A 26526-nucleotide genomic window follows, 5' to 3' on the forward strand; every position below is an offset into this window, starting at 1 on the left:
TGGAAGATGAAATGGATCTTGCGTCTTGTACAGCAGTCATGCAGAGAGAGTTTCCTGCTGGATGACGGTTCAAAGTGCACATCAGTCTCTCTGCTGTATCTTTTCTGCCAAACCCAGAAAACTGGGAAACCCCACTGCAAGAGAATCCCTCAGGAGACTGCCAAGCAACAAAATAGCAGTGTTCTAGGATTCATCATGCGTAGTGTGCGTGTGTTCTTTTTCTAAACGATTTGGTTGATTTATATGTTTGTACTCGCCTTTCTTTCTGTCTTGATGAATAAGTCTCTAACATCATCTGTAAAGCCTTCAGGTTTATTTAATGAGAGAACCAACTGTGAATCTTCCACCCAAAGCTGGCTAATAAAATTTGGTTTGAAAAGAAAAAGCACCATTTAAATCCTACACTGCTTACAAACACTAAGTGTTTAAGAGATGGTGGCCCGTAACTTTAGACAAAATGTGAATCATAACCATGTTTATTTATGACCACGGTCTATTCTTTTTTATTTTTTTTCTTGAAGATTGATCTATGCAGTGTTTAAAATGTTTCAAGGGCCTGTGAAATTCAGGAAAAATAATGAGTTAAGCCTGGAGTGTTGGAACTAGAATACAACACAACTTCAAGAGTGCTTGGGCCTGTTTTTTTTCTTTTAATTGATTTTGTGCGGCTTGTTTGTTGTCAAGAATTCAAGAGAGATTAAAGAGGCTTAAAGAGAGGCTGTGGTGATTTCTGCTGTTAGTTCTACAGTGAGTTTTGAAGTTGCTGTGCTGCTATAAAACTTAAGACTCTCCATTTATTTATTTATTTATTTATTTTTTGATAGACCAAAAGAAATGCTTGAAAATGTAATTTTTTGGAATTAAATATTTTTATCAACGACTTCCATTGAAAGTTTAGGTTTTTTTTTTACACTTCTGTAAAGTTGCCATTTTAGAGATACAATATTGTTTAGTTCTCACCCTACTTTTTAACCACAAAGCAGCTGAATTAACACAAAACACAAATACCGCATCTTGAACCATTCTTTGCGAGGACGGCAGCTGGAGACAGCTCAGAATGACTGTTATGCCAGTAGATTTGTCCTTTTCAACTCATTCCAAGAGATTATTGTTGTAGCGCGGTGCTGTGGCTGCCGAGAGTCCATTTGTTTGTTCATTAACGTGTAATCCCTGAGAAGCGGAGAGGAGGGACTGCAAATGTGCTTGGATTGTGCTGAGCACTGGAGCCATGCCGAGGACACGCTAGCTGTAGCCAGCTCCATTAGATCAGCATGAGAGGGCTCACAGAAATCAATGCGGACTTGGCATGCTTCTTTATAATACCCTGCTATTTTAGTCACACAAGTTTGGGCAGAATATAGGACGGACCTTTAGAGGTATTATTATTATTCTTTTCGCCTGATTTATGGAATGATTTCTTGCTCAGTGCACGAGTTAAAGGATTTTTGCTTGACCTCTCTCCCCCATCATTTTTTTTCTTCTTCTTTCTTTTAAAAACATGGTGTTTCTGCTCTTTTCCCAGAGCCCTGGAGACTAACAAGTACAACCACATCACGGCTACCTACTTTCTGCTGGCAGAGAGGATCCTACGGGAAAAGCAGGAGAAGGAGGTGCAGCCACGGTCCTCCAGCCCGAGCAACATCAAGGCCCATTTCAGGTACTGCAGCTTTAGCCCATGGCCCTCTGCAGCAGCAGATCAGGGAATTATGAGTAAACCTTCTGCTTCTTACATTTAAAGGTTCGCTAAATATGGATGCTGTGGTTCAGTCGACTTGACCAGAACTGAGTCAGACTACTGTGGCCTTCTTAATCCTTAACTGCAGTAGATGTTTCAGTTCTTTGATGCGCTCAGGTTTTTTTTATAGCTCTGTGGGAGATGGAAAGATGGATGGATGTATTGTGTGATATCCCTGTAAATGATTAGGCCATGAAACAATAGAAATACAGATATTATTATATAAAATGAGTCGTGCCTATCAAGAGCAAACTTTGACTAGACTGCCATTCTCAGGCTCACATTGTTAGCTCAGGCTGTCCTGTCAGAGCAGCGAGATTCAGTAATGGTCTCTGCTAGGGGCAGCTTCTGCTGGGTGCCAGGCTTTCTGTCTCACAGTGCACTGTAAGGACAGTCAGCACATCTTCTGTCTCTGCCACTGAGCCCTTTGCGGGGTGACAAATGTGTTTAAGGGCTGTGAAATTGGTTTGGACTGACCTAGAAAAGCAGTGGTGCTGCTGCTGCTTTATCTAGAAGCAGAGCGGAGAAAAGAGGGGTTGCACATATAAAAAGGTATCGGCTCCATCCAGCTCATTATGTGATTTAGAAACCTACTTATTGTGCATTGCAAGTTGAATTATCATCATTTTCATCTTGGTCTTTCTTGCATATCTTGCATATATCTTGCGTATTTGAGAAATAAATTTTCTTCAGATTTTGGATATGTGCAATCATTTTCATCCATTTTCAGGATCCCATTGACTGTACTTTTTCTGGATAAGTGTGCACAGTTTTTGATATAGTCATTATTCAATCTCTCATTAAATCCATTCACTACTGCCTTGTATTGCCCATTATTGCCCCTACCATTTATACCCAATCTCCCCAGTTCACTTCCATTCGTTTATGCACATGCCCAAGCCATAGAGATTCTTTCTCATGATAGCTACTAAATCAAGGCAGATAATTAAGCTCTAATCCATACGCATACTCATTTTGTCACTTATATTTTTACTCATATTAATTATCAACAACACCTCCCCGCAGCCAATCACCTTCCATTGCAACAATCTAGAAACAACTTACCAACCAACATTCATGCCATAGACACACCAAGCAACACCTTTGCAACAGCCTAACAACACCCTATGAACTGCTTAGCAACACATTGGCATCCAACACCTATACCATAGCAGCACCTCAGCAATCCCCTAACAACACCTTTAACAACCAATAGAAACCACTGTTCTACTTCAGAACGGTGTTTTTAAAGTACATGAAGGACTATTACACCAAAGCTGGACTGTAATTGGACTCCAGATGCACAAAAGGCTTCTGTTTGAATGGAGAAGTAGTCCTGAACAAGTGTCCTTTCATTCACTCTTTGTTTTGTTGCTCTCACTATGGTCTCTGTACTGGAACACACACGCTGTGCCCTGTTTGGCTTGTCGCCATATCAACACAAGCTTTGTGAAGTATTGTTGATAAAGGTTTGACCGTGGTTATGACAACCCTGGAACATGAATGGCAAAATAGGTACTATTCGGCTGAGTCACTCTGCTTTAAGGCTGTGCTGGTTCCTTCACTTGCACGGATAAACTCATTAACGCTTGCATCTTTTTTACTGAAGCAAAAGCAGGACATTAAGTCTGCAAGTCATCCTGTGATTCACCATGCCCCTCTATCTGTTCAGTGGGTTGTTAAGAGCTTGGCAGCAGAATCAGGTCTGCTCTTTGTCAAGCATTGTCTCCTCCATCAGAAAGGTTCATTTGTTTTTACATTGTTGCAGCCATTTTTGGATATATCTATGTAAATGATACTATTGTGTGCTATTTTACCAGCAATAATTGTGCTGTAGTTTGGATTATTTAAGTCACTTTTAAATTTTCACATAGCAGACTGTCCTCAAAACAGATTTTTATATTTATCTCTTTGTCCATTTGCTTCACAGGCAATCCTGGCCAACTAAAATCGACATGCACCAGGACATCGAGGACAGTCTGGCGGCTTCGTCCATCTCTCACGCAGGGGGGCCGCAGTCCCCTGCCCGAAGCGCCGAGAACCTGCTGAATGGCCATCGCAGCAAGGGGCTTCTGGATCTGGGCCGGCGGGAGGAGAGCAGCGAGGCTTGTGGAGTCTCCGTGCCAGTCAGCCTCCCGACCTCCGTTCCTCCAAACCCCCTGAAGCCCAGCAGTGTGGCCTCGTCAGCATCGGGCTCTGCCAAACAGCGCACTTGCCTCTTTCGGGTAGAGGAGGATGAAGAGGAAGAGGAGGAGCAGGAGCCATCCCCACTTCCCACCCAAGTGATCCTGCGCCGTAAGCCACCGTCCATCACCAACCGGCTGACGTCGCGCAAGAGCGCCCCGGTGCTTAATCAGATCTTCGAGGAGGAAGGTGAGTCGGACGACGACTTCGACATGGACGAGAGCCTTCCACCCAAGCTCAGCCGCCTGAAAATGAACATGGCGTCACCAGGTACGGCACAGAAGCGATACCACCGGCGTAAGAGCCAGGGTCGTGGCTCTAGCTGCTCCAGCTCAGAAACCAGCGATGATGACTCTGAGAGCCACCGCCGACGTCTGGACAAAGAATCCGGTTTCACGTACAGCTGGAACCGAAGGGACAGTAGTGAGGGTCCTCCAGGAAACTCTGGAGGGAATGGAGGGGGTAGTAGTGGGGGGCAAAGCAAACCTCCAGGGGAGGGCAACTCAGGACCAGACAGAGGCAGCCCCCCTGGAGGTGGCGGCAGCAGCAACAGTGGTGGGAATAGTGGGAGCACAGGAGGTGGAGGAGGGGGTTCAAAAGGACAGGGAAGCCCCTCCAGCTGCTCCAGTGCCAGCAACAACCCCACATCTGGCTCTACACGCAGCGCAGCCAGGAGTGCGGGAGAGCTGGTGGAGAGCCTAAAGCTCATGAGCCTGTGTTTAAGCTCACAGTTTCGCAGCTCGAGAGCAGGAGGTGGAGGAGGACGATTTATCATCGACCCGCAGAGTCTCTCCAGCGTCAAAGTGCAAGAGAAGTCCTCTTGGAAGATGTGCATCGGATCCAACAGCAGCCTGGACAAGGTGGTTGTGCCGGGCCACGCTAGAAATATCAGTGGCGGGTCGGTGGAGCGTTACCCGGACCAAACGTCAGTCATGCTGAACGGACTAGGCCTAGCCAAGGAGAACAACCTGAACTTGAAAAACAACGTGCTCCAGCTACCTCTGTGTGAAAAAACCATCTCTGTAAACATCCAGAGGAGCCCCAGGGACGGGCTGCTTTGTACATCTGCCCAGGCCAGCTGCTGCCAGGTCATATGATGGCGGGTCGCATGACTGGTCCTCGTAGCAGATTGCTCCTATCGCCATATTTGTAGCATAATGAGAACTTGAGTACACTTCTAGTAGCTGTGTTATTACCTTTCTTGACCCTCAGCAGACCTTTGAACCTGCCACCTGCCTTCTATGTTGTCTTAATCATTCTTACAACGTATTTATTGAGTTCCTTTCTCCTGTTTTTGACCTTTTTGGGTTTTATGAGGTTTATGCTGCTAGCCTTTTTCCCTTTTTTTTCTTCTTTTTTTTTCTTTTTTGAGGCGGAGGGTTTTTAGTCCCCGCTTTTTACATTTCTCGACTTCCTGCTGATTCTTCCCCTACCCCGTCGATTTCTTTCCTTTTGCCTTTTAATCTCCTGAAATAAGTGCTTGAGATGGAATAAATGGTTGGGCATTGGCCAGTCAAACAGTGTAGATTTCAATGAAATATTTAATAAAGATATAAATAAATATGACAAAGGATTATGGAGTAGGAGACACTAGTTAATGTGAGCACTTAGATCCCCCCAATAAATGTAAATTTAAAAATGACGTCCCAGATTAAATTCCAGTTGAAAGAACAAAGCATTCTTCATGCCTGATGTCTTAAACTATATGACCAGTTTACAATTGAGCAATATGCTCATATGGAAAACAAATGATGTAATGATTAAATTATTATACATTGAATGTATAATGGTGGTTTCAGACTTTTAAACGTCTTTCAGTTTAGCAGGATTATTTTTTTTAGAATATCACAAATTTATAAATATTTTGTTCTTTTTTATTTTTATGTTTTAATTGGATATGTTCCAAAAAAACTAAACTGAAAATCACTGACAATCAGTCAGGAAATTGAGTTGTTTTGTGTAAAAACTAGAAGAGTATCCATGTAACTAGGATTTTGTCCTAATTCTACTGACACATTCTTGTCCTGTGGTTCAGATGAATAAGCTTTAGTTTCCAAACATTAGTCTTAAAGTTTTGCATATAGTGTAAAGTGACACAAGACTGTCAGGTGTGATACTGGATTTGTAATTGCACTCTGTGAAATACCACCTGAATATATTTATTGTAAAAAATACATCCAAAGAGGTTACTTTTCAGATCAGAGTATCTTTTAGTTTTTGTTTGTTTGTTTTGTACTTTTTGTCTTTGGGTGCATCCACATGCAACTGATCAAGATAATCAAGTCTGAAGAACACTGCAGTTGTACACATGGCCCACGGGAATGGATAGAGTGGTAGACAGTAGATTGTATTGTACTGATATTTAATGAAAACCATTAAAACACCAGTGCTCCACAGCCAGGCTGTGTTCATTTAGCCCTCATTCTAATGGCTTGTTCTATTCTGAGGAAAAGGTGAAAAATTAAGACCTGAATAATCCTCTTCACACTAGGAAATGAGTTCCTAAATGTTGTTAAGCTCTAAATCTCAGCCCAGCTGTTTTCACCTTGGTCTTTTTTTTTTCTTTTTTTTATGACTCCCCTTATTTTGCAGTTCTCACTTTTGTTACTGTATAAACCCAGTCTCCAGTTAAGATGGGCTTTAGATATCTATTAGGGTATGTAAATATGTTTTTAAAGTTTTAGTTTAAAAGGACTGCTGATTTTTAAAATGCTGTGTTGAGTGCAGGCGTTGGGTTGGGTTTAGAGTTAAAAGTCATGCTGGTGTGTCACCTGGCAGCCTGGCTCCAGATATTCTTGAAACCTTAGCGATCTTCATGCGTGTGGCCACTCTTTCAGGAAATACAGCGTCAGGAGTTGGCCTGTGAATGACCATCACCTGGTCCAGAGGGGTTGAGATGAAGGCTAGAAAGCTAGAAAAGGCCCATGCCGAACCAGAGCAGAGAGAGGTAGGGTAAGAGATTTTAAGGGCATTGGCAATAAGCTATAAGTTGCAGCTATTTGTAAATATACATATTTTTGTTTTATATTTCATAACATGTACAGCCTTAGAATGGCTCACTTGACCGAAAAAAAAGAAGACTATCTTGAGTATTTTTGTTTTTCTTTTTAAACAATAAGGTCTGTAAATATAGATGTAAATATGGTGCTCTCTATAGAACTGCAGTGTTGGCCATCTGGTTCATAGCTGTAATATAGCCTTATTAGTTATGAGTGTCTCAAAGAAATTTAGCAAAGTCAAAAAAAGAAACCAGTGCTATATTCATAATGTCAGTCTGAGACTTTTGTCCTACCCTGATGTAAACAGGTAAAATGACATGTGCATGTGTTGTACGTTTGACATAATTGATCCACGTATGTTGAGAGGGAAAAAGAACCACCACAAAAATGTTACTGGACCAAAACCATGTACTGACTTAAAAAGAAGAAAACGACAGTTTAAAAAACAAAATGAATAAATGTTCTGTTGTTGAAACTTGTCCTCAAAAGTTACATATAGCTATGGTAATGTCCAAAATTAAATGTTGTGAAAAATGTCTTTACATTTTTGGTCTCCGTCTTCTTTTTTTTTTTTTTAACTAGAGAATATGAAGCAAAAACAGGAAATAAACAGGTTGTTGCATTCATCTAAACCCTAATATAATTATTTTCTTTGTGTTGTGTATTGACGAGGTACTACAGAAGCCAATTACTAGATCACAGCATTCCTGCTGGCAGTCACAAAAGCTTGGTGTAATAAAATTTAAACAGGAGTCACGAGTTATGAATTCATAAACAGGGGAAGGAATATTTAAAGATTTATTTGTTGACTGCCTTTTTGCTGGAAATCTTACATACCATCTGTCATGTTTTTGTCATTGCTTTAGTGCATACTATGTAATGTGCACATCACTTAACTACATTCGGTGACAAAACAAGTGCACCAAAAATTCTAAAGTTACAAACTAATGCAACTTTATATGAGTGAAGGCAATGACAATATATATTAGTGATACAATATTAGTCAATGTATACATTTAGTGGGTAAAAAGTTCTAGTACCATCCAGAACGGTGGATGCCTCTAGTCTGGATACAAGATTAGGAATCCTGCAGCATGTTTACCCACATATTGCCCACAGTTGCAGCTGGGGCAGTAGATCCTGCACACTTGTAGGTTGCTGAAGCTGCCATCCCAGCATGTCCCATGAATCTGCATGACGATTAATCTGGTTACGCATCAGACCAAAAAAAAAAAAAAAAAGTGTTGCAGTCTTTCAAAAACGTTCTAGAGCAATCTTGTATTGCTGTGCGTGGGCCAGAATTGTCCTGCTAAAAATGTCAGCTGGAAGCCCTGCCATGAGAGGCAACACGTGAGGCCGCAGGATGTCCTGCACATATAGCTGAGTCTCCATTTTATCCCTACTAGGGAGCGCAGACTTATATGCATGGCTCCCTAGAGATCATCATACCAGCAGTTGCAGCAACACGTCACTCCACAGCAAAGACAGGATTGAAGTTATTACCACAAGACCTTCATCCTTGAACCCGACCATCGTTGGATCCCAAACAGAACCTCTAATAATTGCTATACAAATGATAGTTTCAATCTATTCTCTTTCAAACACCACTTTAAACAAAGGCTAGTGGAGGAACCACTTTTTAAAAGCCTCTTGTGTCTAGACTTGGTGCCAAAAATAGGCATTAACGACATTACTGCCCAGCTGACAGAAGAACTTTAAGGAGAGTTCTCAGAAATGAATAAGAGTTTTAATAAAAGTCTGCACAATTTTAAACTAAAACTCCATATGTGCTTTTCTTTGTTTGTAAACAACAGTTTGTATCAGTTATGCCGTCTTACACCAAACAATTTTCAAGCGATTTTACTGTCACAGACAAATTTCCAGTGTCAGGATAAAATTGAGAGTCTTGTTGGAGTCGAGCTCCAGTCGAATTGCGGTTGAGTCGTCTCGAATGTTACATGTGAAGTGGTTAATACAGAAAGGTTTTAGTCACTCTTTTTCTAGTCCTGGTGCTCAGATAAAATCTACCGTCTTTAATATTATCGCAAGTATTGAGGAAGCTTCTCTTCCTGTTAAACTTCACCAGAAATATGATGTAAAATAATCTTAGAAAGAATCTAGTTGCAGTCTTGCAAATAGTGATCCTGCAAGATACCTAGTCTTTGCAAAATCTTAGTCTGTGACTAAAAAGTCTGTGTCTTGTCTTTAGATGTGAGAGGGCATCAGACTTTACTCTATTAAAGTCTTTTCAGAGTCTTTTTCGAAGTCTTCTAGTGTATGGTTAGCATTATACAAACACACAAAGATAAGAGTAGTGTCGGCATTAATAATACTAAGAATTAAGAGCCTCAAATTGAATTGGTGGGTAAAATTACATGATCAGAACATCCCTAATTAAAACGATTTCCTTGGAGTAAATGGGGAATAAATGCTGTACATTATTAAGCTTAGTTCTACACTATACTTCCCTTTCTATGAGAAATCTCCATTTAAAATGCTGAGTAGTCCAAGACTAGGCTTAATCCCTGTCCCTGAAACTGCCCTTATTAAGAGTAGCGGTAGCCAAAAAACTGGGATTTAATCCAACACCTACTGATTAATACCAGATTTCCACCACCCTGCAGACCAGGCTCATGTTCACCAAAACCATCCAGTAAAGCTTTTTTTGCTGCCCAAAGTGTGGCATGAATCTGCAGTGGAGTGAGGGTTCCTGCTGAGAGTTCTTCACCTGACTTAAGCAGCGTAAGGAGAGAAGTTCAGCCATGAAGTGGCGGCTCAACAGAGACTGTTCTAGTGTAATTTATTGCCAACTATTGCTGGCAGGGGGCTCAAGTAACCTAGCAGCTTCCAGGGGAATCACAGACTTGGACACGCTTACACACACACACACACACACATACACACTCTGCGGTCTGTTCCAGCTTGTCACTGTCCCCGCGCACTATGAATAAATGACTGAAGCATTAGTCTGTGTGTTGGGGCAGGCGGGGATAAGCTGTGCCCTAGTTAGAGCTGTCCTGCGCACTACGACAGCGATGACCTTTCACACTGCCCGATGCTGTGGTCAGTGGACCGTAAGCGTGTGTGTGAGTGTGTGAGTGTCCAGTCTGACTCATCTCATAAGGCATCAGAGTGTTTTAAGCCCAGTATGCCTTCAGGCTGTCCTTAACTCCCCTGAGTTCAGTGATGCTGCAGGCCCCGATTTTACCACCAATTTGTGTTCATCATGATACATCCACCTCATATTAGCACGGTAAAAATGCACTGTGAAATATGAAGCAAGGCCTAAATGATTTCCTGCACATTAATGAGGTACTGCAGCAACTTTTCATTAAATAAAGGGAACAAGGCAAAGGCTTTTGTTCTGCGACAGCCAGCCTTTCTTTCTAATGCTCCAGTGCTTCTCAGAGCAGGTCCTGGAGTATCACTGCTAGAGTATTTCTGCTCCAGCACACACAGTTCACCTTAGGTAAGACCTGTTAATTACTTCATTAGCTGGATCAGGCGTGTTGGGAACAGGGGAACCTCTGAAATATCCTGAAGAATAATCCTGATTCTTCAGGAATAGATGTGACAATCTCCACTTTATTTTTATTATTATTATTATACAGCACCTTTCACAATCCTAAGGTAAAACAAATAACTATCGGGCAGAATCATTAACCCAAAAGAGCCCGTGGTGACGTATATGTCACAGACCGTTTAAAAGCTGTGTTAGATTTCTTACAGTATTCCAACAAGTGACATCCTGTAACATCTTGAGATCATCACAGGACAGCGTGTTTGTTCATCAGACCTTATTTGCAGAGTGTAAGAGTGCTGGGTTAGTACTGGAGATATAACTAGCTCCTTTTAAAAAGTGCATTTTCAGCTTCTACAGGTCTGTTCCAAACCTTTTACCAATTCAAACGCTTTAATAAAATGTTTTACGTTCTGACCTGATCTGACTCAGAACAAAATGTTAAAATACAGGGTAAAAAACTGGTACATCATGATTTAAAAATATTTTTTAAATATTTACAGTCATGTCCCCACAATAAGAAAAAAAAAAAAACATGAATAAGCTGCTCAATTAATTTATCCTATTCAATTTTAAATGTGGCATCAGTATTCAGAAAAATGGGTTTGAAGAATTAACAGTGCTGGAGATGTCCGTGTAAATTCAGGCATTCGATTTTCAATTTTAAAAGTGGGAAATGCTAAACACCAATCATCAGCTCGCTCAGGGGTGTCAAACCTTAGCCGCAAAGGGCCAGTAGTGTGTCTGCACGTTTTTCATTTCAGCCAAGCAGAGGCTCATGTGATCAGATGTTTGAAGACAGACTAATAGATTTAACAAGTGGAATCAGGTGTGCTGCTGGTAGCATGCAAATCTGCTGCCACACCAGCCTTTTGCAGATAAGAGCTGACATCCCTGAGTTAAAGAGCTGAAGCATGAAGACAATTTTGTTCCATTAGTAAGTAAGGATACTTTCACACCAGCCTTAGCAGGGTGTAGCAGGGAGCAATGGGGCTGTGAACCACTTTCAAGACCAAAGCAACAGAGTTTATTTAGAGTAAAAAAGGTGGTCTCGGTCCGGGTCTCCTAAACCATGGTCCGGAACGTCTGCAGCTTGAAAGCACTTTTGTAGATGGTTCAGACTTTCTGCATGGCGCGTGTACGAGAAGGGGAGTCAGATTCTTACAAAGAGCTAGAATTTGTCACAACACCTGGCGAAGCAACTCGTCAAACTCATAACTAACATTATACAAACCAGTTAATATGAAGTATAGAGAAACTCTGACGCTGATGATGATGCAGGACGTGGAAATATGAACCTTGGTGCAGACTGTGGTCCAGACTTTTAGGTGTGAAAATGCCCTTATAGGGTAACCAGTACAGTTCACAGAGACCTCATTTAAACACGGTTACTTCATGTCATCAGAATTTAGATGATATCCTGATACAATTTTAGCTACATCAATTTCCCTTAAGCTCTATTCAAACGGGATTAGTTTCTCAGGGGGACGTCTGTGAAAAATATTTCACACTTCTACTCAGTGAAAAACGCTTGCACCTGGATTGCAATTGAAAATACAGGAGCATCAGAGAGCTCTTTGGCTTTCTCGGTCACATGACATCACGTTCAGTAGCTCCTCCATTTCCATTTGCTGTTGTGTTTACGTAGATCTCCTTGGAAATGCATGCCCAAGGTGTAATTACGGTGTGTAGCAGTGGACAAATAGTTATTTTAGTAAACGCGAGGTTATGAAACTCAGAGATGTGGATCCGAATGGGACTAAAATTACCGGAGGACCAAGAGTTCATTGAAAAACAGCAGGTCATTCAGCCTGTAATTTTTGTGTCTCGGGTTAATCAAACTAAAATTCCATAGATGTTTGGGATGAAATATGCAAATAATTATTTATTTTAATTTTCTAATGGATGTGTTTACACTGCTGTAACACATGGCTTAATGTGTCTCAAACCACCTCCTGAAGTGATGTGACAGGATTTTTCATTGTTTTTAATGCAGCTTGGGTTGCATTTCATGTGGTCTTTTCCAGATGTGACCTAGCATAAACTGGTCTAAGAATGATTTTATATGAACCAATAATGGACAGATACATTTAGAAAGATAACAGTTTTGAATTTGCAATGTTAGAAATTATCACGATTAAGCGTAAAAAAGAGCATGCATTAAAATGTAACATTGTTTAAATAGCTATTTACAAATTCCAGTCTTTCCAGTAAGGTTCAGAACCTGTTTTAATGTAATGTGCAAATAACACATATCCCAGACAAACAATGCATGCAACTTATTCACACCCTTTACTGTACTGACTTACAAAACCAGACAGCAAATAGAGCAACACATTCGTCATTGTAATAGTTAACATATTTATTTTCAGAGAAGAGAGGGAGCATCAGGTTTCCTTGGCTTCAAGTACCGTGCAGTGTGCACTTAATGTAGCTTCAGTACACAAAAGCAGTAATGCGGGTGATATTATATAGTGATAAATAAAGGCACTGCTTAGTCTTATACAGTATATATATATATATATATATATATATATATATATATATATATATATATATATATATGTACTCAGTGGGGACAGGTATTTTCTGTCTCGATAAATTTAAACACCTTTAAAAAAAAAAAAAAACAGTTTAAACTGAACTCACCCAGATAAAATCACATCAAGACAAGAATTAAAGAGTAAAGCTGAAACTGGAACTATTTCAGATGAGATGCAGTAAACGAAAGAAAAGCCAGAGGCTTGCTTGCATTGTCAGCAGAGTAAGTCTTTGTGAAGGGCAGGAGTGCATATTGGTGGCTTGTTATATATGTAATGCTTGATTGTATACTGTATGTAAACCTGGAGGCAGCTTAAATCTGCATGATCAGAGCTTCATAAGAGTCTGCGCTGCTGCTGCTGCTGCTGCGTGAGTCTTTACTCTGCATCACTTATCAGTCTTTGGAATCTCTGAGGCCTCCAGCATTTTCTGGAAAGAAGAAAAAAAAAAACAGAATGATTAGATGTTAATGATGATTTACAGTATATGTATGTTTTACAACAGTGTTTACATGTTTGTGTACCTTTAGATTTTTCTATATTTATGAATTAATTTGACCTTAAGATTCAAATTTCTTTTTTAAACATAGATAAGGAGAACTGAAGCTTTCAAATGATTCTATATTATCCAATATCTGTGAGTGAAGATCATTTCATCAAGTTTAGAAGATAATTTAATGGGGGTGACTAAAGTCAGGTTTCTTCAGGCAATTTCAGTCTGTTTCATTTAAGAAACAGGAATCTACCTCAGTCTGACCTTTACAACACACGTTTGTGATAATGTATCATGGCACAATCAAAGAAGCTTTCTTAGGACATGAGAAAAAGAGCTGTTGATGCTCATCAGGCTGGAAAAGGCTACAAACCCATCTCTAAAAAGTCACAGTTAGACAGATTGTGTACAAATGAACCTAATTAAGTATCACTGTTACCCTTCCTTTGAGGAGGTTGACCAACACAGATCATGCCAAGAACCAGACATATGTGAGGGTCTGTCATATAAGAACCCAAGGTAACTTCTAAGCAACTAAAGGCCTTTTGTCTTATATTGGCTACTGTTAATGTTTATAAGTCTACCATCTGAACAACAATGGTGTGCATGGTTGAAAGGGGAAAGGCCTCGCTTCCTGTACAGAACATTGCTGCCAATATCCAGTCTGGATAATTTTCTAAGAATTGTCTCAATTGTTTGATTAGCATCTCCATATCAAATTTTAGGACTTATCTACCTAAAATCTGATTAGGTTTTAAGTTACATTTTTGCAGAAATATTGAAAATTCTAAAAGTCTTAAACTTCCAAGCTCCACTGTATTTACATATATTTTATTATTAGAAGCAATAGTGAATCATCGAGGAAGTCGCTATTAATAAACATTTATTTCTTTAAACTTGTCTTGGAGCAAAAAGCAAAAAAAAAAAAAAAAAAAAAACGGCTTTGTATACAAAGCATACTGAAAGAACAGCCCAGTACAGAAACGGAACAGAAAGGCTCGGCTCCAAATATGACTCACAACTGTCTGATCTTGAGTGACTCACACTGTAAGCGATGGTGGTGGGCACCAGCACTGATATTAAAAGAATAAATGACATGCTATTTTGAAAGCTTCTTAAAAAAGGCAAGCGTAAAAGGAACAACTAAATCTTCAAAATCACATTGCCTGTGCAAAACAGGCAACCGAAGCTCGTAAACCGCATCGCACTGCGACTTACGAGGGACCTAAATCCATCCGCCAGGCCTGGGTACTTTAAAGTAGATTGAATTATTTTTAAATATATAGCTTTATTCCATTAAAGACATTCTCCAGACTGATGCAGCCTGAGCTACGTTTAATCAATTAATTCTGCTGCCTGCAAAGCAAAGTAAATTACATCCTCAGTGAAAAAGTGTTATGTGCAATTAACTTTTCAAGCCAAAAGCGAGATCAATGCAGGCAGATGTGCTGACGCTGTGCTTTTCACTGGGCTTCGTTCACAGAGTCTGGCCTCTGGTTGCCTTTCGAAGCACGAGAGTGGTAAATAAAAGCGACCACAAAAAATATCATTAGCACAGTGGTCAGTATTTCTCTCTTACTTAGAATAAACCATAGAAACGATAACAAAAAAAAATCAAGCATAACATTATGACCACTTTAGGACCCCAAAGGACCAGCACAGAACAGGTTTTACTTGGCACTGCAGGGACACTGACATGGTGGTCGTATGAATAGATCAGATACAGCAGTGCTGCTGGAGTTTTTAAACACTGTCCACTGTACTACACACTGATACCTAGCTTCTCCACCATCCCTGCAGGCACGTAACAGTATTAAGCCCAATTTATACCTCTGCGTCAAACCTACGCTGTATACTAAGCATATCCAGTGAGAGTGCGCTACGCAGAGGAGCGTGTTTATACTGCTGCATGGACGTATCAGCGGCTTTGCGTTGTGCAATGTGTTGTTACATTTCCAAAGAGGTCCACATTGAGCTACGGCGAAGGCTGCAGTGTATTGTATGCGGCGACGTGTAGGCTACAGCGTAGGTTCGGTGCAGAAGTATAAATTGGGCTTTAGACTTTATCCTGAATGCTGCTGGTGGACTGTTCTCAGTCCAGCAATGAGCTTGAGATGTTAATAAGCTCCAGACGCAGTGCTGTATCTGATCCACTCACGCCAGCACAACACACACTAACACACTACCACCACCATGCGAGCATCACTGCAGTGCTGAGAATGATCCACCACCACAAATAATACCTGCTCATTTAAGTTATTATAGAACTATAAAGTGCTCCTCCATAAATGGATAATGGGTATAGAAACAAATAGGTGGTCATAATGTTATGTATACTGAGAGTATAAAAGTACTAAAGACTAAAAAAAATTACTTGAAATCGCATCAAGCCAAAAGGAAATTGAAGCCATCCGTCTAAGAAGGTAAACGATTTTCTTTCAGATCCAGTTCCTGCTCATTTGTGATGCTCTCAAAGCCCAGATGAATCGAGAGCCATCTGAAGAGACTCATCCCCATCTCCATCTCCAGCCGAATTTGCATTAGGTTCTGAGTCGAAAGTCCAAAAAGCTGAAAGCTGGCAGTCGTTCCCTGCCGTTCTCCTCTAAGCAGATCCAATGCTCTGGATTCTACGGGAGGCTGTGATGTGCGTGTCGGGATAATTGATTGGACATGTTGATATTGATTATGTGAGGGAGCTGTAGCCGAGTGCTTTAAAAGCTTTTAGCAGTAGCAGTGGAAAAGAAAGACTCTTCACACAGCCTCAGACACATTTCAGACACAAAGTGCTGAAACAGCTGCTGCGGGACAAGTTTACCAGCAGATCTGGACTTCCACATCATAAAAGAAACTGTGGGGAAAAATAATTCTTTTGTATTTAATGGCTACGGAGCTGGGATTTTTTAAGCGCATCTAAGGGATGATGCAGTATTGTATTGCACAGTCTTTGGTTACCTCTCAAAGCACGAGTGGTGATTAAAAGAGACCACAATAGGGATAACAATACTGTTAACACAGCATTCATTATTTCTCTCTTAGTGCTGTAGAAACAATGAAACATAACACATTCACTACTGGAGAATACTGAAAATCACCAGGTTCCTGCTGGAAATTACAATTTGTATTGTATCGTTTATTATTATTTTCTTACCCAAAAGTAAAGAAAGTATCTAACAGAATCTATATAAAAGAATAACATATTCAGAACATATGATCAGTTTTTTTTTGTAAATTAAGCTGTATATTTGAATTTGATTTCAGTGTAATACATTATCAGCACAGTGGTGTCTTTCTTATATTGACATTTTTACTTAAATATTTTAATTTGTTTTTTTTTAGTGTTTAACTCATGTTGTATAGTCTGGATTATTAAAGAAATAACTTGATTGTGAAGAGTAACTGCCTGTTTACTGTGCATGTAGCTAAAAAAAACTCTTAAATCTTAAACCTTGTTGAACACAGAGGTTGACAGAGAACAGTCAGACAGATTTAAGCTAAGCAGAAAAGCATCACTAAGAATCTCAGAACACCTTGAACTTGGAGGCGAGGTGTATCAAACAGAACACCACAAGGATGTGGTAGAAAATTAACAGAAAGTAAGGCAGAATAAAAAAAAATATGCAGGAACTGTGTGATAATATATAAGTATGCACTACTCTGTATTAGTAAAGTACTCAGTGAGTGCATACTGTAAAACTGTAAGCAAGGTGATCTATATTGTGATTTTTGTTTTTTGCTATTTTTTATTAAAAACATCTTATTTAAAGTGAAAGTAACAGAAAAGTTTACTTTGTATCTAATCTGCTGCAGCCGGTCAGGTCTAGGTTCAGCAACAGTATGTGCTAAAAGAAGCTGACTACCTGAATATACTGAATATAGACCAGGTTATCAAAACAATGCCACATCGAATGTGTGCTGCAATCAAAATGAAAGGCGGTCCAACCAAGTATTTTTTTTGGCCAGGCAGTTTGGTAGCTGGGGAATTAAAGAAAACACAAAATTAAACACTGTCCACCAATCTATCAACCCAATATCAGATTAATAAAAAAAATGAATAAAATGACGATGCTCGTTATAAGAAATGCTTTGTAACTTTTAATTTACTAAGCAAAACTAAAAGTAACTCCACTCTCAAACATCAGGAGCACACTGAACATTCCACTGTCATAAAAGGGGCCAAGAGCCAGTGACACATTTCCAGTCTCATGATTCATTTAATTCCTCCAGTCTGTCAGGAAAGAGCCACTGGCTTTGTTTCTCATCAAAAGGATAGCACAGGACACGTCTGCTGCTGAAAGCATGAACGGAGCCTCAGACAACTCACTCCTTCCCCTTCCTCTCACACCAGCCGAGCTGCGAGGCACGAGAGAGCATATGCTTCCTGACGAACATAATCATGCGGGTGCCCTGATTTGCACTGCTTTTTCCACTCTGCGTCCCTGAAGTACAAGAATCAACACAGGAATCAACACAGGACATGCAGCCTCAAGTCCTTCTAAAATGTCATGACTGGACTTTTGACGTCATCTTTGAACCAAAATAAATAAGTAACAATCGCCATATATGGATTTAAGCTGTTGCTTTTAGGAGCTGATGTTTCTCTTTCTGTGTTTTTCTCTCTCTCTCTCTCAGCAAATAGTACACGGTTATGAGGTTTGTGTCGTCCATCAGCTGAAACCACTGGTACCAAACAAGTGGTAAAAACGCAGCTGTTTCATCCTGAATCCCACAGGCAAACATAAACACAAGCCATCTGCCCATAAGGAGCGGATGTTATTGGAGCAATCAGCCGTCGCTGGTTATGTGTGATTTACTCTCCAGCCGCAGCCTAGAGAAGAGGAGGGTGTTCATGCTCACTGCTCCAGCGATGGATGAGTGCAGACGTCATTATCAGCTTTTATTCAGCACAAACACCACACGGCCGTTATCTCTTTACCAACATCCTGTCTACAGGTGCAGTATATGCAACATGATCAGATTGGATGTGAGGATCGATGGCCTACAGCAAGATACAGCATGATAGAGGCTGTTTCATAAAATACATTTTTTTTTTTTTTTTACTCAACTAAATCTAGAAAAGTGACTTTATGCAAGAGTGTGGAACTGAGAATTGAGATTTAAGGGCCAATTTATCTTGGGTTTCTAAAATGTGACCAACAAAACCAATAAATTTTTTTAAATCAATTTATTTTTGCATTGCATTATTGTTTTTCCTTAATTGTTATGTCTATGTATATTTGTATTTCCGAGCATTTGTCTGCCAGATTGCCAAAAGCAATTTTTAGTAAAGCATTTTAATGTAAATTTATCTGACAATGAGGTCTTTATCCATTCATTCAATGTATTACAAACCATCCTCATGTTTCACAGCTGAAACGGTGTTTATTTCATCTTCTTTTCTCTAAATGTAACATTGTAGACTCTTGCCAAATAGCTCTAAGAGTCTGCAGCACTTATTAGCTAATCTTGTCTGGCTTGTCTGAACATTTTGTAGCATACGTAAAATATAAGTGGATCTATCTTTTAAAATAATACAGGCAGCTTCTCATTTGTAAGTAAATGTATAAGAGTTCTGGTAGTGGTAAATTAAGTCGTGTAACCAAAAAGAAGCTTTCTTTATATTTCTGGAATAACAGATTAGAGTATGTTGAAAAGTCTATTTTTACTTGTCTCTCAAATATTTTAGAGGTCACGTTCCTGTATTTTGTTTTTTAAAGGTTAGCTCTGAATGTTGCTGCCTGTGTTGAGCATCATCATATTGGGCACCCTGGTGGTTCAACTGCCAAAACGGCAGATGCAAACCAGACACAACTCTCCCAAACCAGTATTTTAAATGGAGGTACACTTGCAGGACTTTGATCACTGTTAAAATCCTTAGTGCATTTCAGCAAGCTATGCCATTTTGTACATTTAATATTTGACTTTAAAATCTTTAAAAATTTTAAAAGAACCTCCACTTGGGAGTCGACTGGCTCTGTACAAGTTTGTACAGCTTTTTGACATGCTGTTTTGCTCGCAACAGACTCCATGTTGGTTAAGGATAAGGAGAAACTAATAATTGAACTAAACTTATCAGATAATAAATAATCTAGCTTTACTCTAACATCTTCAACAATAACCATCTATTACGGTGCTTTCTTTAGCACTTTGTTGCCATTTGTGCTGTTTGATGCTGGGGTGTTTCAATGCTTAAGACTTGAATAAATACCTTTTCTGTTTTCCCATATCACCTATTACTGTCTATGCCTAAGGAGAGTAGAGAATACAGGCTGTGCTCAGCAGCACTCTACCGCCACGAGAACCAGAGCAGACACACCAAGCTATTGGCAAAGTGGCCTCTTCCTAGAGTTCACCTCCACAACTACGTAGCAGGTTGCTTTCCAATGCTGGCTGCTAACGGGGGGTTTCCATTGCTCCTGTGAGTGACTGCTATTTATGGCTTTCCACTTTGGTCCAAAGCAATGTGGACCTGTACCCCCCTGCAGACAGCTGCTTACACCCTTACAAGCTGCTGAACACATGGAAAAACAGCTGGACTCAAAGGCTACATGTTGCTGTGGCTCTGTAGCTAAATGCCAAAACACAGCGATTAGCATATGTATACAGGCAGTGGAGCAAAATTGGCACTTTTGCATGCATGTTTATGAAATCTTTTTAATCAATTACAGACGTACAGATATGTATTTATATAACACAGCACAGCCAATATAGCTAATTAAACATAAAAATATTTTTCACAATATCTAATGCAGTATTTTAAAACCATAAAATAATAAATGTAACCTCTGCAAAAGTTCGGACACCTTATCAGAGTCAGTACTGAGTAATATATACCCTTTGGCAGTAATCACAGCTTCTAAACACACAATCTCTTTTAATAATTAAAGTTTCTCTTCAGAAGGCACCTAGTTATGAAATTTTCTTAAACTAGTTTTTAACATTTTATATTATTAAATGTAATATTATTATCCATTTTAACATTTGCATCTTGGATTTGCCTGTATTCTGTAGAATCACATTTTTTCTCTATCCAAAGCATTATAGACCTTCTTCATGCTTCACAGCTGGCAAGGTGTTCTTTTAATTGAAAGCTTTTACTGTTATCTCCAAAGAGATCATTGCGAAAAAGTCCTATTCTGACTTGTCTGGCTTGTCAAAACATTTTGTAGCATACTACATTTGTGAAAAACTCAGAGTTAAGGTGTCCTTTATATGAGTCTTCCAGCAGCAAGGTGATAGTTGTGCAAGCAACACTTCCCAGCAGAACAGTGCACTGCCCTTTTGACTTGGCTAAACATCCATGCAGTATCTTGGCTGTCTTGTTGGGATTTGTCATTCTGACCAGTATCAGTTCTCAGTGTAAGTATTCTTGATCTTTCAGACCTTGTCTTGACCTTGGCTTGGCTTCTTCTTTTAGTCTTCTGCCCTCCCACATGGGCATTAGTTTAGGCAACTTAGAAGAATCAACGGTTGGAGAGTGTAACCTTATGTTTTAAAGAATGAGAGTTTTTTTTTTTTTTAAATCTTAGAAAAATATTTCAGCTGAGAGTTCCAAATTTCACTTGATGACATATATCAGGCTCAATCTGACTTGCAGTGTTTGGGGGTTGAAACAGTTGCACAGGCCACACTGTTGATTTTTTATTATGAATGTTTTATAGTACGAAAGAAAGAATAATTGAAGTTTGGAATTTGATGTATAATTAGCTGCACAGGCTGTTTTTACTACTAGTCAACCTATAAAAAACACTGTGTAATTTAGCCTAGTGTCCAAACCTTGGTAAAATGGTCTCTGTTGGTATTAATGCCTTCCAGTATAAATTCCAACTTTACACTTGTCTTAGTTATTCATACGTAAATACTATTATAGAAATATTATGCAGGCAATGTACTGACAATAGGGCTGGACAATAATTCAATATTTATATTGCTATAAAAATGTTTCAATAACTTTTAATATACATTATTTATAGCATATATCATTGCCTGCCTCATATCATTACAGCATGCCTTATATGAACTGTCAATTTTTATTTGTAATATATATGTAGGTACAGATTTTCACATCATATCGAAAGATATGAACAAAATATTTTGTGGTCTAATTTTTTGTCATATCATCCAACCCTAACCAACACATACTTTTACCGGTACTTAAATGTCGGAAGATTAATATTTTTCACTGCAACAGAAACATTTTGCTAACTTGTCAAAATGCTTCCCAAACCAGAGAACCACATACCTCATTCAGGTCCTATGGCCCTCTATTGCCAGCTATTTAAAGCCAGCCTTGCTTGTTAACATTGCTGTACTCACCAAATGCTGTAACAGTCTTTTTCTGCTCTCTGTTACTCCACTCAGAGCCAGTCTTGGCAGAGGCTCTGATTTGGCAATCCTTTAATCGGGCTGTAAGTGCAGTATGCAATTCTAAATGCTAACGAAGGCAGTCTGCACTGCTGAGACTAACAGCTTATGCCCATCACTGTGATGTAGCTGCATCGTGGAAGAAGCACAAAATGCACTGATAAAAAGGGCAGAGCCAGAGTCAGATAGAGTTTGTGAAAAAGGAGAGCAGTGTGAAGCTTAGAAATATCACATTATCTATCATCCTGAAACATAATCAATATAATCAATATGTACTTTACAACCTGTGACTCTCTGTTAAATTAAAACAAATGTTATCCGGATGAAACTTCGGCACAGTCCCTCCCCATTCACTTCACATCTAATTAAAGAAACGTTCTCAATCATCAGAGCAGTCACACCTTGCTTCATTCTGCCTGAGATTTCCTTTGGGGGCCTTGTAGAACATTGCATGTCCCGCATCAGCATCTTGTGCGATTTTTCTTACATTATTACTATTAATATTAATACTGATTGTTATAATTGATTGTCCAAATATTAATGCTAGTTTACAATGGACAGAACACAATCTACTAAAACATATGAAATTTGGAAAAACTGGTGAAGTTTTACTGTGTTAATACTATTGTTAATGTATTTCTCTTCCATGAAGCTCATGTCTGTACAGATACTGCTGCATAATAGAGAAGCGCACCACCACTCTAGAACACCAGATTTTTCATTTGCTTTTCTAGCAATCAAACAATCAGTTTACTAGTAAGGTTTACTTGGCTTTCCATGCCTCTACTAATCCTGATATCTGCCTTTTCCTAATCACATTACTGAGGAAACAGCTACCTGAAAATGCTTTGCCATCTTCCTGCAGCTTACTCCTGCTGTATAGACATCAATTCATTTAATTGTCTGAGTTCTAAGCAGCTGCTTAGAGGAGACTGTGGGTTCTGGAACAAGGTCTAAAGAGTTGATGTACTTAAGAAGCCGGCATTTAAGCAAGTCAAGGTCTGAGGCCCTGTTTAAAATGTGTTTGGAAGCTTGTATACCTTAACCTTTGCACGGTGCACCTTTCCTTTATTATTGTACAAACCAAAATAACATATAACATTAACTAAATGTTTATTATATATATTATATATATATATTATATTATTTCTTTACCTGTATGCCCAAGGTTTTCACATGTATCATACACATACATTGACAAAGGTCAAATTTACAGCTTACTTACTGTCATAGCTAATGCATTCTGGTTCGTTTAGATGCTAAATTACTGTTATTGGAATTAAACTGAAAAATGTATTAATAGTTTATTGCCTTATTATTGTGTTAGTTTTGACAGACTATTAAAAACTAGAAACATTCATGCTTAGAACTAATTTTATGTGATAATTACTTCCTATTATTAGCAGATCTTTATTAGAAGTATTACAAAAAACAGTATCACAATGCCTTTGAATAAGAAAAAAACTGATCCATTCATCACATCAACCTACATCACATTATTAGGCAAGATGCCAGATCATCGCACATTTGTAGTTACTGAGGGCGGAAACACATAAGGCCTAAAGCAGAGATTAGAATGCACTGCTGGGGCCATTGCCTGCTCATTACAATTAACAATGCAAACGTGCCATATCATCTGAGCCATGGAAACACACTTACCGGCCAAGGGCTCGGCTCTGCACGAAACCACAGAGATTACATTTATTAAAGGGGGTACAAATTTTTAAGAAAGGTTGAAGTTCACATGTAGTTCTAATCATATTATGCTGTGAAGATTCATATTAATATACTGTGTATTATACTCAACAGTATTGCTGGCCTTGGGCTGAGCATTGCACTCAGTGCATTATTAAAAACAGTCAATTTCATCTTTTTAGCTTTATGCTTTTCAGGTTGTGTATTTTTAAAGTAAGGCTTTAGGCTGATTATTTCCCTCGTTGATAAAATAAAACCCCCTTTCCAGAAAGGACCTGAATGCTGTGTTTTTCTTCTGTGTGGGTGTGAGTGTGTGCATGAACATACATGTGTTCCTGTGTGTGAGAGTGACCTACTTTTGGTGCATGCAAGGTGATAAACATCTGCCAAAATAGCTCAGCCTCATTAACCAACATTTGTGTACACACACACACACACAATGTGTGTTGTATGTTTGTGGAGCTTCAGTGCACATTGTTCTCGCTGGATCATATAGTGATGAGGGATGAGTAATAATGCGGCCTCTCTGTGTCTTTCCGTTTTATCCAGTCTGCAGTAGCATCCATGCAGCTTATGCTAACTAGACCTGCAATATTGCTTCATAATGTGCACTGGGGCTTATGAGCTGTTGACACAGTGTGAACAGTGCATACAGTAATACAAGCCCTGGAGAGAATCAGTATGCAGATAGTCACAGACTTAGTCTTACAGGGTGCACTAAAGCTCCAAACAGTGCTTTTAAAAGTAGATTAAGAAAGGAAAAATGTCAAATGTTTATTTTTAAACATAAAGCTATTTATGATTTATGATTTTAAGTTTAAGAGAAAGTAGATCTTTGCTAGAGGTGATCTTTAGTAACTGTGGGCTTGTTGGCAAATTGTACATTTGCTTTTGTATGTTAAATGTACCATTTTATTTAATTAACTCACATTCAATAATACAATATGAAATTCTGTGCTATGTCGTGGACTAAACTCAAAGCAAGTTGTAAATACATCATTAAGCCATAATCTTAACACCACCTTCTTGTTTCCATAGTCATTGTTCATTTTATCATCTCTCATCATTTATCATCAGAAGTGCATTTAAGTACATCATTTTAACATTAAAATTAATACGTACATAAATATATACTAAATTTGGAACAACATATGGCAACAAGTATATTTTAATTGTAATAAAGCTATATTACTTAGGTTGTGCTTTTGAGTCCTTTTTTGTATAACTTCTGCAAACTTGAGTAGATTTAAGTATGTGTTTTTTAAACATAATTTTAATGCACTTGATGTATATTGTAAATGTACTACTTTACGTATTAATGCATATATTGCGTAAATCTAAAAAAATACACTAAAGTGTATTTAATGTGTATTTTCATACAGTATATTAAATTGAAAATGTACTTGTAGTATTCCTTACCAAATTTGAACATACTTTTAACGCTCTTAAGTATACTTCCTTTTCACAAAGGTACTGGCCATATATCACACAAATCAAATGCTTCTTCTGCGTATTATTAGCCTCCCGTCTTTTTGTTCTTCAATGGTCAGGACCCCACAAGACCCCCACAGAGCAGGTATTATTTGCTTTGTGGGTCATTCTCAGCACTGACATGGTGGTGGTGGAGTGAATCAGACACAGCAGTGATGCTGGAGTTTTTAAACACCTCAGTGCCACCGCTGGACTAAGATTAGTCCATCAAACACAAATATCTAGAGAATAAGCAATACAAACACTTCAGCAACAGATGAGCTTGTGTCTTCTGTGAAAAAGTGTTTGCCACCTAAAAATAATAATTTGGTTGTGCCAATCTTGGCGGCAACACCTGCAATCAAGCTTTACCGATAACTGGCAGAGGTAAAGGTGTCACTGGCGTGCTGAGAATGACCTACCATACAAATAACAGCTGTTCTGTGGTGGTCGTGTGGGGTCCTAACCATTGAAGAATAGGGTAAAAAAGAGAATAATAAAAGTGCCGTATGCAGATATGGGCCACAGTCTGTAATTCTAGAAATAAAATAGCTTCCATGTGGAAAAATGATGCTTATATAATGGACAACAAACACTGAAACAAGAAGACGATGTTCACGTTCATAATCACATGCCCCAAACATTCTGACAGTGTTAGGTGTTTACCTTTTTCTTCAGTGCTTCGAGGGACTCAAACTCCAGCTTGGCCAGCTTGATCTGGATGTGCTTTGGCACATCTGGAATAATGAAGGCCAGGATGAACTTGAAGGCCAGGATAACGTGCTGTAGTAGGAGAGAGAGCAGGAAAGAGAGTTATACAGCTGCCTCATTACATCCTGTTACTTTCAGCTTTTGAACCTCTCCTAGGTTCATCCATTAAGCATGTTCTTTCGCAGGCCGCAGCTTTACTTGGAAGTGTTTCTGAGGAACTGAGGTTTCTGTGGTATTTTAAGCAATCGTTTCTGGAAGCCTTTTTGGGAATTAAAACAAGGCTTTGACGGACCGAGCTTGGCCCACTCACGCTCCCTTTGTTTCTGCAGCCTGACTTTTTTTAAGGCAATCAGAATTCTGCTGAATTTCTAGGATAAATTACACAGACGTAGCCAAGTGTCATGGCATATGGGACTAGTATTGTGTCCCATGACTTTTGCCATGTTCTATGTATGCTAAGAAACACTGAACTGTGTGTGAGGCCTCCTGGATTGAATACAGATGTGATTTGAGTGAGTAGCTTGTATGTTTGAGTGGACAGTTCTAGCCAGATGCCACCAGTCACAATCATTACCACCCACTGCACTGTCCACTAAGGGTGGTATTGACTTCTATGACTTCTATATTCCATATAAACAAATGACACTGTGAATCAAGGAATGTTAAATGCCCACACATCTTCAGAAATGAAGCCACTGAACCTACAGAACAACTTTAAACACCTTTTATTCACACAGGAGTGATAAATGATTTTAAAGCCACTTATGTTAAGCTGGTGTTGAAAGTGATTTAATAGTGAGTAACCCTGAGTACATTTT

General features: G+C 39.1%; 2 protein-coding genes across 3 annotated transcripts in view; one reads left to right on the forward strand and one right to left on the reverse strand.

Annotated features, from left to right (window-relative positions):
- snrka (SNF related kinase a) overlaps positions 1–7460 on the forward strand; it is a 47975-nt gene extending 40515 nt beyond the window's left edge. Inside the window, exons 5-6 of the mRNA XM_007250417.4 lie at positions 1523–1657; positions 3666–7460. Of these exons, the coding sequence (XP_007250479.3) occupies positions 1523–1657; positions 3666–5016 (1486 nt within the window). The 3' untranslated portion in view covers positions 5017–7460. The remainder of the gene's footprint in view (positions 1–1522; positions 1658–3665) is intronic.
- A 5189-nt stretch (positions 7461–12649) lies between these two features.
- The window catches only part of ano10a (anoctamin 10a), a 42168-nt gene continuing 28291 nt past the window's right edge, over positions 12650–26526 (reverse strand). Inside the window, exons 13-15 of one of the 2 annotated variants that reach the window (XM_007250418.4) lie at positions 25664–25780; positions 23492–23508; positions 12650–13408 (exon numbers count right to left, since the gene is read on the reverse strand). In XM_007250418.4, coding sequence (XP_007250480.2) covers positions 13357–13408; positions 23492–23508; positions 25664–25780 — 186 coding nt within the window. In that variant the 3' untranslated portion in view covers positions 12650–13356. The remainder of the gene's footprint in view (positions 13409–23491; positions 23509–25663; positions 25781–26526) is intronic. The other variant, XM_007250419.4, reaches the window with a different exon arrangement.

The sequence above is a fragment of the Astyanax mexicanus genome, chromosome 6, assembly GCF_023375975.1.
Source record: "Astyanax mexicanus isolate ESR-SI-001 chromosome 6, AstMex3_surface, whole genome shotgun sequence".
In the NCBI taxonomy this organism is placed as follows: Eukaryota; Metazoa; Chordata; class Actinopteri; order Characiformes; family Acestrorhamphidae; genus Astyanax; species Astyanax mexicanus.